We start from the raw sequence: 18,720 nt of genomic DNA, 5'->3' as shown, positions 1-18,720 counted from the left end.
TTACCAGGAGGATTGGGATGCGATCAACTCTATGATCACAGCAATCCAGGATGAAATGCGAAAAGCAGAACAAGTGAGGAAGGCGCGGTTACGAACGCCGGGGAAAAAGAAAGGAAATCTAGCTGGAGAGCTAACTCCGCCCAGTGATTTAATACCTAGTCGGAATTGGTTTGGTAATAATCCACACTAGCATGTTCCGATCAGAGTTTTTGAAGAATTCCACTTCCTAAAAAAATACTGGCGGACAGACTGGCATTGACTTAATTCTTATAAGGTTTCGTTTTACAAACGAACGATAATGAGGGAAAAAGGGGTTACAGTCGCATCATCGGAGGACGAGCTGATGGCAGTACAGTCAGTATCAGCCTTAGCCTCGCTATGCCGAAACCTACCGCAGAGACATATGGGAGCAAGGTGGCAGATGAAATAGCGCTGTCCAGGTTAGAAACCACTGCCGTCGACCTGGGAGTACCGAGTACTAGCCATAGTACTCCATGCCCGAAACCGTAGATGTCGGAGTTCCCCAAGAAACAAAAGCCGATAAGACTGTCGACCACGGAAAGCCAACGAAGGTAAATCTAAGGACACTGCCTGCAGATTCTGTGCGGAGTGTGTCGAAACCTCCATACACGTTCTGGGACACTGTTCGGCACTTGTGCAAGTTGAAATATTTGGAAATAGGAAATATTCCTAGCGGTTATAGACTTGCTTGACATACTTCCATTATTATGTTAAGGGAAACTGCACTGTGTCCTCAAAGAACCATTTGACCCTTTTTATTGGGTATAGTGTAGCTATTAACTATAGTATGAAGGAAATCCAACTATTATAAACAAAGTTATGAAAGGTGAAACTTTTACATTTTGTGTAAATTTGCTACATTCTTAAACGTGTATGACGTCATCATAACATAGCAATTAGTCAATACCACAACAAAGTGAGCTCACGTGAATTGGAGGTCGCAGGGAAACATTTAGTTTTAGTTTTTTTCAATCATTTATATATCAATATCGATCACTCGACAGTCATATATACGTATTCATATGTATATGTAAATGAAGTTTTGGAGAAGTGTCTAATATACGTACTTTATATGTACATATGTATACTTCTATGCACGAAGTAAATTGAAAATAGGTGTACGAACAATTTCTATATATGCGTATACAATACAGTATTCGGTAATAGGCAATGTGTGTTTGTTTAGCGTCAGCATAATGTCGACGTCTGTAATATGGAGGTAATTCTTGTAGTTTGAAAAAAATGTCAAGAAATATTTTGGGTTTTTGAAAAAATGTGCGTAAAAAGTTTCTCACATAAGATTAACGCAAAACCTTTATACCCGAAGCCCCAACTTCCAGTATTCGGACTTGCTATGTCATGTTGGTATCAATAATTGAGGGTATTGCCTAGAAAGAGTACCAATTTTCTTTCGATTTAGGTAGTTCTTCGCCACACTTCCATTGAAGGCCATCCTGAAGATAGGCCTACCTGCCAGCATCTGTATGTACAGATGGAGAGGAGTTAATCCCAGAAGGACTTCCAGGGATGCCGTTGGGCATGTCCTCATTGCCCCACTGGTACACACACAAGGCAATCTTTGGAGTTTCTGTAGCTCCCTGGCTATTATGCTGAGTTCAATTTTTCTGTCCAGATACCCACGCCCCATAAGTAATCATTAGCTTTACTATTGGAGTATATATGCAAAGTAGTATCTTTTGGGGTGAAACCCCATTTTTTTCCTAATATGGACCTACAAGCCGTTAAAGTCCTTGAAGCTTTCCGATATATCCTTCTAACATGCGCCTCTGAGAGTAATTTTGGTCTAGTGTAACTCCCAAATATTTGACCTCTGCCTCCCCTTTTACCTCCAGGTCATGTAACCTAACGGCTCTCAGGTGATCAATCTTATGGGTCCTAGTGAATGGTACGATGGTGACCTTGGCTGGATTAATGCGCAGCCTTCCTACACCTCTTATTCCAGCGCCTACAGATTAAAACTAAATAAAAATAAATTACCAATGTCATCAGAGTAACCCTGGATCCATACTTCACATAAGCGAGGATAGTACCCCCCCACACCTATCACTGAAGAAGGGAACATGTTCCCGAAATATCGATATATGTCGAATAAAAAATCACTACTAGCTACTGCGAAGGTGTTGAGTTTTAATTCATTTAATAGAATTTGTACCCGCCGTTACTACTACTTACTTACTCTCTAGCATTCTGCCCATCGTGAACGTCAAATTTTCTCTTCCCTTCAGATAGGATCATGTTGTGCGATGTGTTTTCAAAAGCTCTTTCGATGTTAGAACGTTAGTTCTAATATACTATACATATATGCATATGACTTTCTCCATTGTTCATTGTTCATTCGTTTTGCTTCCCTGATCGCATTGCTATACGCAGTCAGCGCATTTTTATATCTAGCTTAGTTTCCGGTTTGTTTTGCCCGATTGAAGAGTTTTCGCACCTCTATTTCCATTCTTTATAGGTTGCTGACCTCATATCCGCCAATGACGACTTTGTTGAGGCCATCCACCACTGTCTCCATTATTCTGTGAATCGATATATAGCGCTCATCCAACACCCTCCAATTCCTGATTGTCTAGTGCTGATCCACAAATGCTAGATTTTAAATTATATTCAAAAGTTGCACTCTTCATTTTTCCCAGGAGTCTTGCCCAGCTTCTCCTCTTCACTAGGCAGCAGGTCCACTTCATTGCTTGATCCAGTCCTTTCTGCCTTTATGGCCTCCGAGATTCTTTTCGGGTCTCGGTGGGTTTTCCATCCAATTTCGCCCGATGTGTGTTTCCTCGGGTTTTCCCTGCACCCGTGGTATGTTGCCACATCTATAGTTGATTTGGCAACTCCGACGTTTGATTGCCTTTTACCCTTGCCCTCTACCTTGCTTTTGAAAACTCCCCATAACCGGATATAGATATCCTCATTCTGAGCAATTAGGAGACCCATAAGATCTTCCGTCTCTAGTGCTGCGGCTTTAGAAAGAAACACTATCACCATTTGTGCCCCTGTTATATCATCCCCAGCACATGTCGACAGTTCTGCTCCTTCGAAGCCTGGCCATTTAGGAACTATAGCCCTAAGATGCTCCGCAGTCTCCTCCGTCACACATTCCACCACTATGTGACCTGGTGGAAATCGCAAGCTTCGCGCTCCATCCCTTGCACATCCACCTTACGACAGTCTTCGATAATTTCCTGCTCGTCACGAGTGAGTATTTGCTTTGGAAACGTTTTTAGCAGTATGGCCAGTCGAATGCTCTTGACTGCACTAGCATAGCTAATGGCGGACTTCCTGACTCCTGCCTTCACTACTGCCCTACCCGGGATTCCCCCTATCTTGGGGTCAGATTTGGAAGCAGTCCCCTTTTGTGAACTAATCTCGACTACACCCCTATTTCTTAGCTGCAATAAAGATGAATTAAGTCTATCCTGAGCCCTCTTATAGGCCTCTTCTGGTTTCAGGCCTTCAATCAGATAACTCAGGTACCATTTGGCACCTGCACCATTGATGCTTATCTCCTTCCAATCGTCTTATACGCTGATATCAGACGTGCTTTTGCTTCTCCTTACTTGTTAAGCAGTGGAATTTGTTAGTTGTCGTCCTCGCAGCTTGCCAATGTCGACCTTGGCTCCACTCCTTGCCACCCCATTTGCTTCTTTTTTTAGTGCAATCACCGTACGGACTTCCTGTTGTTTATTTTTAGGTTTTTTTTTTATTTTCATTTGTTTACTCATTTAGTTCCCACGAGTATGCGGGTTAGGAATACCCCCGGAGCATGGTAAGATCAAACTTACTCACTAAGGGGACCAGGTATCAGTGAGGCTCCGTTCGAATACAGTCAATTACCCTCGAATGCAAACTATCCAATGGGCACGATTCGCGCACGACACCCTGGATCGGGGAAGGTGTTTTTCGATACCTCAGTCTAGGTGGGGCTATCACCACCTACTAACGGTCTTTGGAAACGAGAGGCTTGGCTCCTGGAGAGCCACATATCACTTTCGAAGAGAGACATATCACGCTCATAGAGAGACAGCTTGGTCCCAAGAAGCTAGGCAATTCTGAGCAAAATCGCAAAATAATAAGGAGGCCGGTACTGTCAACGATGGAGTTTAAAGGGAGCTCGTTAAATACCAGGAGGTTGTAAGCCAATACAACAATAATCCCAAGATCAGTGAAACAGCTGCGGCCGGCAACCACTTATAGATGGCATTGGTGAATGGAAGTGTGTACCCGTGTTGTGGCCAGGCTTTCGGCGATGGTCATCATCCATGTCCTGGACGACAAAGGGGAACGTAAGTGGTGTACCCCTTGTTCGATTTCTGCCAGGTGGTTCGTGGGTTCCACGTGATATCATGCGTGAACCGATTTTCCAGCGACTTCCTCTTTTCGTGCCTTGCTAAGATAAGCGACGTCTTAGGGAGCGTAAAGCTCAAGGTCATTCTATACGACGACATTCCGAACATGCTTAACAAAAATCCGCATGAATGAGAACGAGTTTGTCCCATCCTTACAATCCCGCGCATAGGAGAAATTGTTCCTACCTGCAAAACCAGGACGACCTGGATCCGGTTGAAGCCCTGTTGGAGAAGGTGAAAGTCAACTTTCGGATGAGGACTAATGATTGGCTTACGCAGGCAGACCATCCTGGAAGCGCACTTGAAGTGCGCATCAGCTAATCTGCTGGTCTGGCCTCAAAACAAAAATTACAATTTATTCCACAGCACAATAGCCACTGATCGGGACACCCCTAAAGAACGCTTCCTCGCCACCAGACGGTGATTAAACTGGAACGGCTTATATGAATTGTGATCAAGCAACTCCACCAGAAGAACGACAATATTTGACGACTACCATTACAACAAAGAAAGCCAATCTGTGGATACGCTGGGATGCCAATTCAAGGCATAGGCTTTGGGTTAGTTCGGAAATCAACGAAAGGGGCGAGTCTCTCTTTATTTATTATCAACACAAACCTATCGAGGTTGTACACCAACCTACCATCTTGCCAGGTCGAAGAACTATTTCGGTTGGTAGGAGGATAGTTCCAGGGTGGAGAACTGAAGAGTGTCTGACCAAATATCCTTCGCACATCACAGTTGGATACTCTTCAAGCTAAATATCTCTGTAAAGGTCTTCTAGCCTTTCAGAGACCCAAAGAAGATCGAATGGAGAAAATTGATTGAGTTCTCAAGAATCAATTCTCTAGCATTGGCACGACAGACATTGTCAACGTAGTGAAATGAAGATCTGTCCAACCTCAGTAAGCTGATCAAAGAGGTCTTCATCATCGACTACATGCACAAATACTGACAGCGGTAAAAGGACTGCCTGAATGATTCAAGTCAACCATGAAGGCTGCCAGCACCTGTGTAAACTACCAGAACATTGAAAGCACCTGGGATTCTACTACTAAGATTCTGTTCAATGAACATTGGGGTCCAACCTTTCTAAAGAAATCTGAAGGCTTCTGACGTCCGGAAAACACTAAAGCTTCTGGTACGTATGCCCTTCTTCGCCAGGAAGGAAGACTGTGGGTAAGAGTCTTACTTGGAAAGTATGCAGGCCTAGTCTTGTGAGGTAACCAAATCGGTAATTAACGAGGATAAAACCGACTGGGCTATAAACAACTTCTCCGCACATAAATTTCCGAACCCAGATGGCACAATGCCAGTCCTACTCCAGAAAAAGCAAACAATAGTTGTGCCGTGATCTCTAGAGATTTACAGGAGTGGCAGATCTTGCGGATATGCACCGCACTCTTGGAGACGCGCACGTGTAGTTTTCATACCGTAAGCGGGCAAGCGGGGAAACGCGGTCATGAGTCCGTGAAGAACTTTCGACCAATCAGTCTCACTTCATTCATGTTGAAGACCTAGAACGCATCCTGGACATGGAGTTAAGGATGATCATGGAGAAGACACCCTTCTCCAAATCTCAACACGCCTACCTCAAATACGAATCCACGGACACAGGTCTTCACGAGATAATTAGCACGGTTGAGTAATAGCGATAGATGAAATTCCACCCATATTGAACAGGATCAGGGTGAAGATGGTGATGATATTGGTGTCAGGGAATAAAAACTTTAGGGAAGCGTTGAGAAAGGTGTGCTCCAAACTCCCACCCGGCAGAAGTTGAACCAAAACTGAGCTGATGATATTTCTACCAAAGAAGAGTAAAGATTGGTTATATCCTCCAATGTAAAGCATGTGGATATGATTCAGGATTCTAAGCTGAATTGGAGCCTGCACATAGAAACAAAGGCAAAGAGGGCCTTTGTAAGGAAGTGGAATCTTCCGCCGAGATGGGTTTCCTGGATACATGATGGTTCTCTAGGTCGTCCCACCGTAAGGCACGGTTCTATTGTGTAACGTTAGGCGCTGAGCAAGAAATATAATAGAACCAGACTTAATAGGGTATTCTGCTGTACTGGTTTCAAAAAATCGACTTCTTACGCATATTTTGAAAACAGATGATGTTAAGAATACGCTTTAAAAAGGATTTCGTGAAAAAGCACGTTCCTTCATGGGTATTTCGAAGGGGAAATATGAACACCTGCGGTCTTTTCGAGCGCTTAGTGGCATGCGACCGCTCCGCCCATCAAGTAGCGTCAGGTTGAGACCCAAGGAACTTTCACAAGTTTTCAACATAACAAAATTTCCATCGATCCCAGATTGTACAGGTACAGGTCTTCTGATAATTTATTTGAAAGATGCAACGAATCCCCCAAAAGCTGTATTTGGACTTTGGCTCCAAAACATTTGCATTTGGGTGGTTGAAATTGCCACCCATTTAGTAGTAATGATCTTCAATGAAGGATTCTTGTCCATTTTACAAGTCATCTACGTGTTGCGAATTACTTCTTTAAAAGGGTTTTTCCGAAAGTTGACTTTTTAAAAATTGTGGCATCACTTCTACCAGAGATATTTATCGAATTAAATTAATTCTTTTTTCAATTGCCCGACGAACAGTGAGCTATGACTTCCCGAGCCAGTTTTTGAAAATGTTGATTTCTTCCATTTTTACAGCCTCTAAAGGCTTTAAATATAGTGAAAAATACAATTTTCATATAAAACGATGCAAATTTTTGCCAAATTTCAAAATAATAAAAATTCCGCTCGGGACACCACCAACAGAACACTTATTAATAAGAAATATATTTTTAAGGTTTTGTGTGAAACAAAACCTTATTAGAATCGAGACGGTGTCTGTCTGTCCGTCTGTCCGTCTGTCTGTCTGTCTGTCTGTCTGTCTGTCTGTCTGTCTGTCTGTCTGTCTGTCACACCCGATTTATTCGGAAACGACTAGACCGATTGTCACGAAAATTGGTGAGAGTATATAATCTGGTGATCCCTTTACATGCAGTAAGTGGCGCCATCTTGTGTTAAGTTTAAGGGGGGGCTCCCCATACATGTAAACGGAGGGTGCAATTTTTTTTTTACAGAATGTAGCCGTGTAGGGTATCAAATGAAAGGTCTTAATTAGTACTTTTCGAATCTGGTTCAATGTTTGATATTAGATGAAACATAGGGGAGTGAGGGTTGAAAAAATGACCCACAAAAAGTGTAACAGGTCTCGTTCTCAGAACCTATCCAACCGAAAAATCTGAAAACAATCACAGTGGTGCATCTCTACTAAATCTAGGCCTCAAAATATATCCGGTTCCGATATCTGCACAAATAAAGTTAATAATAGTATATTTCCACATTTTAGAAATTTACCCGGCACCCCCCTCATGTTCATCCCAGAAGTACAAAATTTGGCATGCGTGTAATGAAGAATATAATGCACAATTTGGTCAAGTTTGAAGAAAATCCAATTATTATTAACAAAGTTATAGGGGGTAAAACTTTACAATTTTTTGTGAATTTCGAGCACTCTACAACCTGCATGACGTCATCATGTCAATACCACACCGAAATAAGTTCTTATGAATTGGGTCTCAGAGAATTATTTTGTTTTAGTTTTTTTAGTTATTTGCCAGCCAGACATGTGTGCATGTAGGTATATAATATATGCGTGCTAATGAACTTTGCGGGTAGTGCCTAATTCAAATAGATATAAGAAGTAAATCGGAAATATGGGTACGATCAATTTATATACGTGCCTATATGTGTACAGTATTCGGAAATAGGCAGTTTGTTTGTTTAGGGTGAGCGTAATATCTATGGCTGTAATATGTACGTATGTCTCGTAGTTTGGAAAAATATGAAGGAGTATGTTGGATTTGTAGTTATACACGGATAGAAAAATGTGCGTTGAAATTTCTTACATAAGATGAACACAAAACCTTTATATCCGAAGCGCGAGCTTCCGGTATTCCGACTTGTTTTGATTTCGGATAGATAAAATGACCGTTCAGGTGCCATAAAGTCCACCACGACCTTTGGACAAGGCCTATGGTAAGGACGTTTCAAGGACATAAGAAAAATGATAAGTATCTTTCAAAAATATTTCTGAAAAGTCAAAACATGTACAAATTAAATACGAAAAAATCATTAGAATATCTTCAGTGGTTGCTTTGCCATCAATTCCCAAAAATAGACCTGAAATTGACGCTTGACTGTAGAAGACCACCTTAATAGGAGTCCAAGATTTACAATATTCTTGACCAACGAAACAAAGATAGTCTGTGGATCCGTTGCGGGGTTTGTCTCTGATATACACAATGCGGCCGAGTCATACGGCCTCCCAGAACTTGTCAATATATTGTAGGTGGAAGGACTGGCGACATTGAAAGCATGTCAATGGTTGGGACACTATCTGGACCCTAAGCGCTGACTTCAGATGACGCAGACTCACCACTTGCGTCAAGCTAAAGAGGATTTGGTCTTGTATAACAAGAACGGATAACGAGAGAATTCGGAACAAATGCATGCAAATACATACAGGATTACAGCGACCTGCGCAAGGCATATCACCAGACACGGCATACCCTATAAGATGCATTGCCGAAGCTGTGGGTAGAAGGGAGAAACCCTCAAGCAGGTTAAGTAAATAATTCTTTAGAGACCTTACAAAACTGTCTTATATGCAGGGTGTGGAGCTATGCTATTTCATGGGCTCTACTTCCTTGCTCTTCCTACAGCTGTCATGGTCTTAGGAGTTTTTAGCATCAAAGAGGCGCAGCTCAGCGCTAACTGGCCTCCTCGGAGCAGCCACTGATACCTATAAATCATGGGCAATATTTCTGTAGTATCGATTTGTTGAATTCGAGATATAATAGCTTCAGTTGAGGTTGATGTGAGTCACGCAAAATCCCACAAATGTCAAACTCTTAGCGGTATTGCTGCTTCAGATCGAAAAGCTGCTTCAAGATAAGGAAATCACCTTCAGGCTGGACTGTGCTAAACTTTTCCGTCTTCCGACATGCAAATCCGGAGAAAGAAGAATTGCAGATAATAACTGAATGAAAATAAATACCGAAGCTCAGTTCCTTCTCATTGCAATTGGAAGAACATATCTCTGCAGCACATTTCTTATCGGTTTTCAGATGCTACTATTTGCGTGCTTACCATATATTTATTTTCCTGCTCAAAAATAGGATCAAATTCCTCGGAAGGTTACTCTCCTCTCTTAACCTTTGCCTGCTCTACTTTTCTTTTATAACTCAAACCAAATACCACGCGTGCGACCCAAACTTATCATTGGTACTTGAAATCTCCCGCTGCATTCTTCTTAATCCATGGATCGTATCCCCAATTATGAAAAACGGGGAGTGTGTGATGTGCCTTGCCACCCACTCGTTTTACATAATCTGCTGACAGTAGCTACTTGTACCAGATAATTTGATAGCGTTTAAAATTGCTAGGGATTTCCAACCCGCCGAATGAGGCATTGGATATGTGCATACACTGCCATTTTGTAATGTGAGCTCTTGACTTATATTCTTTTCAATACGGTCAACACCCAAAACCCATAGAAGCTCTTGGAGTGAAGCCATTATGCCAACTTTGTCCAAACGCGCCTACCTTCCACTGTATTCAACTACAATATTCCATGTAAGAAATATGCAACTATGCTAAGTAGTCTGGCTATTTATTACCAGATTACGATTAAGTTATCATTGGCGTCATTACTTTTACTTTTTTTTCTAACCAAGAATGATAAAGGAAGGCGACCCTATCTGCAATCTATGGTTTCAGTGCGGGGGTAGGAATCCCTCAGGCAATGATCCGAGGTTTGAACTCGAGATCTTAGTCAAGAGGAAGCCAGTCTTAGTCAGTGCGCACAATCGATTAGTGCAAATGTTCTGAACTGATCTGCTCTTGGTGGTGTTTTCCAGTTCTAGTGAAAGAGGATAATAGATAGTTTTCATAATGAAAGTATTAGGCGTCTTTGCAATATGTGCACTGTTCGGTGCGGTGGTTAGCGATGTAGTGCAATTCAGTAACTGTCCAAATACGGGTAAATATCTTTAAGTTGCTTCCGTTTATATTTTAATGAAATAATTCCATCTAAGTCGAAAAAAGTCAGTGCCACATACAAACATTTAATTGAGTACGACTGCACTTAAATGAACAAAAACTTCAGTGACATAATATTTCTAATGAAATAAACACCAATATAAGAAATAGTGTTGCCGCTTTCTTTCGGAAATTATCTCCAGGACTTTGTTCTCTGGGAGTTTCCCCGTTCCTTGAACTTAACTGGATATCCACAACCTTACCCAATGGCTCTCCCGGATATCGTAATACTACTATGAATGAATAAGTATCTTAGAAATATGGAAATATACTTGCGAGCTTTCATGTAACGGAGCTGATTGAGATTGTTGTATTCTCACTACTCGTCCATTGCCCGCGAACAGAACTTCAAACTAGAATGTAGTGACATTCATATTAAATATCTTCCATTTTAACTAAACGAACTTTATTCTTTTATTGACATGAATGCCACATAAGTTTCGAGCCACCTTCTTATCGGATTTATGGGGTGATCGGATTTTATGCCAACGCCGATGTGCTGTCTTTTCTCATGGCATAACTTATCAGTTCTTGCCTTCCTAACTAGTTAATTCGTGCATCAACGTTATTTCTTATTTCAAATTGTGTTGGACCAGTATACCCCAAGGCTTTATGGGCAATGATGGACAAACCGCCAGATTCTTTCAACAGTTCATATGTAGCAACATGAAAGATTTGATTTCTATTTCAGAATATATATATGTGCATTTTGATTCAGAAAATTGTGAAGATTATCAAAGCAACCATTGACAGTGGGAGGGTAAGAAGGATATCAGCCAATCAGATATCTAAACATCGTTACTGCTGAATGGCCCACAACTGGCGTTCTTTGTGATCGACGTATCAACGAACGTCTCAAATTTAAAAATAAAGGACAATCCCCAGCGTCTTGCGGGAATGGAAGCGAAGATGTTGCACGGGAGTAGTGTCGTGACAAGCCTTGATTATATCAGAAATGCGAATATCCAGGAATCGGTATGGGAGAGAATTCGAGAATTCACTCACCAAAATTGGTCGGAACATCGAAGAAGGTGGCCTGATACGATGAATGGTGATTTGAATCCCTCACTACTACATCCAGATGAGGCCTTTGTTAAACAAGATGGCACCACCGATCACGACGAGCCAACCACGCTTCTGAACGGGACAAAGGCTAAAGAAAAAGAAGGGTCCATGGCGGTTCATTCAAATTTCAATGGAGCATTGAACTCCATTTTAGCCTAGTCTATGTGGGTGGTTAGTTGTCTTCGACTTCACAATACCAATGGGTAGATTGGAAATAGTTAAAAGTGTTGCAAAGGTCCTCATTGTTTCCATCATGCTTGTGCAACGGCTGTTCTATAACTCTTGATATTTTTGGCAACAGTCGCCATTCTACAATATTTGACATTTTTTCGGCAATTTTATGAAATGTTTATGTCATAATTCACTTCTAAATATTTAAATGTGTATACTGGTTGATCTTCTACTACATTCTACATTCTACTATATTTAACATTCTTCAACTTGATCGACCGCGTAACAGCCGGTGCCCTATCTAAAACTGCCTTATTAAGAAACTTTAAATTTCCCGGTTTTGCGCTGAGGTCCACCGATTCCATATACTGGCGACCTCTTATTTTACCATAATTATTGCTCCCACAAACATTTCCCATATATTATGAGCATAATTAGTTAATCTCTGTTGGCTTCCATTCGCTGTTTAAATCACACAAAAGCTTTGTTTAAGACTTAAATATTGTTGTTGGCTTTTGTTACTTTCCACAAAGAGCATTGGTTCCGGACTTTTGTTCACTACCACTCCCTAAACCATCATTGAATGGGAGTGTTTAATAGTTTCTTTAACGCAGGAACGGTGGACTTGATCCTCGTCGTCCTAGTCTGTCAATGTCTTCAAAGTGGATTCATCACCAACCTGGAACTAGACAACCAAAATTAACCGCAGTTACTTTTTGCAATAGCAAATATCATTAAATTATTTTTTATTCAAGTCCTACCCCCAGTCAGCAGCAGTGATTATTTTGTACTGCCTTACCAAATTCAATCGGACCTCCTTTCATTGTCTCATATGAATTCTGATCTTTTTGTGGGATGATATGGCTTCTGACCAGTTTCAGCTCCTCGATGCTTTATTGTTCGACTGCATTAGTCTCCAAATTTGTTTGGAATTTCTGAGAAGTTACATTGCGGTTCCCCAACAATTTTCCGACCGCAATCCGGTCTGTTCTCTGCGCGATTTTACGTTTGCGGCCAGCGTAAAGCAAAACATAACGGTACTTTTCTAATGTCAGCAGGTAGTACAGTAGTGGACAAACAATAAAAATCAGATGTGTATCAAAAAATGCTTGGAAATCAGCAGTGTTCATAATTCGCTGGCATTGCACTGTAGTTTGACATTTTCTCATTCCTCTGAGTGAAATGTTTCACAGAAATGTAGGTTGTTAAGTTGTTAATTCATCATCAACATCGCAACAACCGGTATCCGGTCTAGGCCTGCCTTAATAAGGAACTCCAGACACCCCGGTTTTGCGCCGAGGTCCACCAATTCGATATCCCTAAAAGCTGTCTGGCGTTCTGGCCTACGCCATCGCTCCATCTTAGGTAGGATCTGCCTCGTCTTTTTTTTCTGTCATAGATATTGCCCTTATAGATTTTTCGGGTGGGATCATCCTCATCCATACGGATTAAGTGGCCCGCCCACCGTAACCAATTGAGCCGGATTTTATCCACAACCGGACGGTCATGGTATCGCTCATAGATTTCGTCATTGTGTAGGCTATGGAATCGTCCACTCATGTAGGGGGCCAAAAATTCTTCGGAGGATTCTTCTCTCGAACGCGGCCAAGAGTTCGCAATTTTTCTTGCTAAGAACCCAAGTTTCCGAGGAATACATGAGGACTGGCAAGATCATAGTCTTGTAGAGTAAGAGTTTTGACCCTATGGTGAGACGTTTCGAGCGGAATAGTTTTTGTAAGCTGAAATAGGCTCTGTTGGCTGACAACAACCGTGCGCGGATTTCATCATCGTAGCTGTTATCGGTTGTGATTTTCGACCCTAGATAGGAGAAATTGTCAACGGTCTCAAAGTTGTATTCTCCTATCCTTATTCTTCTTCGTATTTGACCAGTGCGGTTTGATGTTGTTGGTCGGTTGGTTTTTGGTGCTGACGTTGCCACCATATATTTTGTTTTGCCTTCATTGATGTGCAGCCCAAGATCTCGCGCCGCCTGCTCGATCTGGATGAAAGCAGTTTGTACGTCTCGGGTGGTTCTTCCCAGTTGCTAATTACGCATTTTAATCAAGATTGAAATTTATTTCTCTGCAAAAGGGTCAACAAGATTATCGTTCAACCAATCTTAACTTGGTCACCCTTGTACTCTGCTGTGACTCTTTTAAGATCCACTAAAATGTTTCACTTTTTTTCCGGTGCACTTAAAAAGCAGCTTCCCTCAAAGATTGTCTCAGACTTAGTTCGTTATTTTTCTTTTGCAAATTTTAAAAGAGATCAGCTGTTGGTAATTTATGCCATTACTAAATTAAACTAAGCAGTTGTGACTGTGAAATACTTGTGTATCAACTTACCGAAAAGCGATGAAAGCGCTCCTGATGCGCCTGGATCCCGCTCTTGAATTCGTTGTGCAAAACGCTCGTATCAATTCAAATGTTGCGTGCAAACCTCTCAAGTGCAACTACCTGAAAGCTAACTGGGAATTCATCCCAAACGAGCATCATCTGGGATCTCATCTTTACTCTCTTAACATACGACTAGGAGTCATTCTCCTTTCATACCATCTATTTAACCTGTCTACCTGTTTTCGTCCCACGTGTCCCTGCGTTGTTACCGATTCTGAAACACGCAGCCACGAAAAATGTAAGTTCTCAGAAAGCCACATAGATCTGTCGTACTTGAAAGCAGTACTGTTTTTCCTATTCGCTAGTGTTGATTTATATTTTCCAGATCCCGATATTTCGGGAACCACTTGTTCCAAGGACTTGTTAGCACTGATGAAGGGAACAAGTGGTTCCCGAAATATCGGAATTTGCAAAATATAATTCAACAATAGCGAATAGGAAAAACTAGTTTTTATTATTTTAAAAATCAGATAGTGACGGTGCCCTCCGATCATATGGTTTCCAGATTTGTCTTTGAAAAGACATACTGCGTCGTAATCACCAAAGAGCAGAATGGTCGATAAATGGCCATGAGTTTTTTCGGATTACAAACTTAATAATCTTCACTCACGGATCAGTCATGGAAGATGAATAGGACCCAGGGGTGTCCTCGGAAAATCAATTTATGGAAGTGGCTCGACCTCTCGGAAAAGTGACGACCATATTCTAGACCGTCATATATGACATTTCACTAGCGGCAGAAGAATGTTTGTGACCTTAATGGAGGGGTCGTACCATTCGTATCTATTCCGGCAGTCGGGCAACATTATAGGCACGAAATGGAAACTACATAGCAAACCAGTTGATGTAGAGTTGTCATCAAGTGCTGCTGAAACTTGCGCGAATGAACGAAACATTCCTGATGTGGATGCTAGGCCACCCAAACATAGCTAGTTATGAGGAAGCTGACACACTGGTTCGCCAAGGTTCTCGATCCACATTGATCGAGCCAGAAGCAACAAACCAACCATTCACTGCCAAGTCCACTCTGAGAGGGGAAGAGTAGGAAGAAATTTGAACTTCTAAAAAATAAAAAGCGAAGAGGGCTTTACGGTTTCTTACCAGGGCAGGGGCAACTCATCGGACGCTGCTAGGATACCTCAATCCGCAAACAAAAAGTGCCGGCAACCGAAAATCTTTGTGGGGACACCGATGCCGCCAGAACGACAGGGAGCTTTCTATCGTCGTACTTTCAGCAAATTACTTTTTTTCCGCATACTTTAAAAGTAGATTATGTTGTGAACATACCATGAAATGGTGTGGATATTCCGGAAGGGGAGATATGAGCACCTATCGACTATTATCGGACGATTGATAAGGCTGAGTGATTGCCTTACAAAACTGTACGCTTATTTATAAGATTCTCTAATTCATGCACGTTTTTTAAGAAAACTGCATATAACATGTCGACAAAATAAATAATAAAAAAAAACTCCGCGCTATTAAATTGTGTCTTCCAGTCTACAGCTCAACAACGACCAGAGATTCATTTGTGATTATTTTGTACGCCAAGCTATCCTGAACAATCCACGATGTTCCGTCGAGAACTTTAGAGTCACCCCATCGTTCAGGCCGTGATCGTCTTGTTTTCATAAGCGGCAAGACTTTGGCAATAGGACGAAAATTAGCAAATTTTGGTAGAGCTTCTTTTGCAGCAACAAGGATAATCGGAACTAAGAAATTCCTGGCACCCAAAGTTCTGCATTAATGATCAGATTTTAACCACTGTGACCACTCAACCTTTGGCATAGCAATCATAGTAATAATAATCGTTGGCGCAACAATCCATATTAGCTTTGAAGTCTATTCGACCGATTCAATCAGTACAATAATGGTACATTATAGTACACTGTAGTAAGCAATGCGGTCGGAATTGCGCTCGCATGAGATTATTACCCCGATTTGATTCAGGTACTCATTCTCAGCTGGGTCGACTGGTATTCGATATCCAGTGACGATAACATAACTCTCTGCCACCAGTGAGATTTGAACCACGACCTTCCACTAAGACAGTTCAGCGCTTTAACCACTTGAGCCATCCAGACACCGGCATAGTAGCCACATTTTAACTTCGAATTCGCTTGTTGCTTTGACTAAGCTTTCTTCCATTATTATCCAGGAGGAACCTAATAAAGTACTACTATTGCCAATAAATTCCCGCCTGACTAGTTAAAGGAAAATGGAAAGATTTTTTTCTCATTTGGGCCAGCTCAAAAGCGATATACTCTCCACGCTAATTGAGTTCTCTAGACTTTTGCGTGATACTCCTCTAACTTGTTTTCCTTGGACTTTACCTTTCAATGCACATATATGACATATTCCTCTCTTTCCATTCTAGATTAAATAGCAAAAAACTGTCACCTTTTTTCAACCGTTTCTTTATATCAAAACTTTCCGATCTTGATGTTGACTTAGCACTCTATCTTCGCGAGTCGCAAAAATTTTGATGGTATTCCAAACTCAAACATAATTCTGCATAAATTATATCTCTATCTATAGTTTTATAACCTCACCGGTCAACAAAATTCTGAGAAGCATCGGCGCTATACTCTCTACATACAAGTAGTTGCAGCCTCTGTTTTCCTTAAGATATCTAAGCTCACTTGTCTGCTTAAAGCCTCCTTCACATTCATCAATATTTTTTATTACACACCAAACAATATATATATGATTTCCCTTTGCATCTTCCGCTTCCCTGACCAGCACAATTGAAAATTTTCTTTTGTCACAGCGCACTCTACACTGAACTTCTCGGGATTTCGCTCGCAGCGGACAGTAGAGCCTTCAACCCCTTCCTATCATTAATATTTTTTCACGATTTCACAGTCATCTAGATCCTGCCCGTTCTGGATGTGAGCGATAACCCTTGTAGCACCCAAGAAAATAGCATTTTTGATGGCCCAATGTTCATCAATATTCTCAGGCACATTACTCAGTAGATCTGCTGCTCGATCCGCGAGAAAGCTGTTGAACTTAGAAGCAACACGCAAACGACCATCTGATGGTGGTTCTTTTCGCGAAATGTTCCATTTGATTACTCGTACGGCGTCGATCAGTTGAGACCCAGCTGACCTTATGGCATGATCTGTGCTCAAACAATTTGCCACCAAAGTCGAAGCGGTGGAAGTTGCAGAAATCCATGAACCTCCTACTATTACCGTTTCGGTCGTGAAGACCGGGTTTCCCCATCATATGCCCGAGCAAGGTGCTGTCAGATCCCACCCACAGGGAGAGGAGTACTCTCCACACTCCCGCCATTTTACTTCGATTAGACCCACGATGTTCAGTTTATATCGCTGGAATTCCTGCTCAAGTTGGAAAAAGCGCGGATTCTGAACACCCTCGCTACTGTTATCCAGGAGCGTAAGGACCTCCAGAAGCCAACCATAGGCCGTTCTCAATAGCTATAGGTCATTACCGCGAGGTCAATCCCTATCCGAGGCGTGGTTGATGTTTCGGTAGCAATGAAGTTTCAAAATTACCAGGTTTCTAGCCCACAAATTTCTATCCCTTTTAGTCGCCTCTTACGACAAACACGGGAGACTTTGAATGTATTCTTAAGCTCCAACCCCCAATGCATGATTGTCATTATTCAAACTAAATTTTTTTACATTTTTACTGTTGTTACAGTTGGAAGCTGTAAAATCAACGAAGTGCGGATAAGTCCATGCCCCGAGGCCGCAACTGGAGAAGCATGCAAATTCAGGAGAGGACGTTCAGCTGAAATTCATTTTGATTTCGTACCAGGTAACTCGATTTCTGTTGTTTTGGTGAAATGAATTATTTGAAAGTTGTAATATTGAAAATTTTAATGAGTACCCCCGATTTGAGTTGTATTACTGATGTTAATCGTCAACCATTTATTTTCCCGCTGGAAAACTGAGTGAAGGTAGTAACTACATATCCTTTTCCATTTGCAGACTTTGATTCACCAACAGTAGAAGGACGAGTATTTTGGGCGAGTGACATCGATCTTCCGTTAGTTGGAATGGAAACTGATGCCTGCAAGTTCACTTCATGCCCTATTGTAAAAGGCGAAAAGAGGTCATATGATTTCACTTTACCAATTTCAAGGAAATTCCCATCGGTAAGGAAGCACTTTAACTATTAACGATTCTTTAATTTTAAATATCTATTTTTTGTAGGGGGCATATGACATCAAATGGAGGATTACTGGAACTAACCCTGAACAACAACAATGCTGTTTCATTACAAAAATAAAGCTTACAAGATAGGCAGCTATTGGTCTGAATAAGTTATTATTAAAACGAGCAAAAGTCATGTCTATTCTCAAACTTTACAAATAAGATTATATATGAACATAAAATCAAAGTATTTTTATCTATTATTTGGGCGCACTATTATTCTTAAATACTCCAAAGGGAATTGAGGTAAATTATAATTAAGCGCAGACTTATAGAGTTAACAAAATGAAGCAATGGGGAATTGTTCCTTCTATTATTTGTGGATCCCAGCATTCCCTGAATATCTTCATATATTGTTAGCTGCAGTTTCGTAACTTTAAAAAAATATCAGGCTTAGTCCGCTTT

At 41.3% G+C, this 18,720-nt stretch overlaps 1 protein-coding gene across 1 annotated transcript; it reads left to right on the top strand.

Moving 5' to 3' along the window:
- Positions 1-10,235: 10,235 nt before the first annotated feature.
- Positions 10,236-18,515, top strand: LOC119654830 (MD-2-related lipid-recognition protein-like). Its single transcript, XM_038060397.1, has 4 exons — positions 10,236-10,440; positions 17,801-17,917; positions 18,091-18,257; positions 18,316-18,515. The coding sequence occupies exons 1-4, from the start codon at positions 10,353-10,355 to the stop codon at positions 18,403-18,405; spliced, it is 462 nt and encodes a 153-aa protein (XP_037916325.1). The 5' UTR covers positions 10,236-10,352; the 3' UTR covers positions 18,406-18,515.
- The last annotated feature ends 205 nt before the right edge of the window (positions 18,516-18,720 follow it).

The sequence above is a fragment of the Hermetia illucens genome, chromosome 4, assembly GCF_905115235.1.
Source record: "Hermetia illucens chromosome 4, iHerIll2.2.curated.20191125, whole genome shotgun sequence".
Lineage (NCBI taxonomy): Eukaryota > Metazoa > Arthropoda > Insecta > Diptera > Stratiomyidae > Hermetia > Hermetia illucens.
Note: the sequence above shows the minus strand (reverse complement) of the source record. Positions and strands in the feature narration are given on the sequence as shown.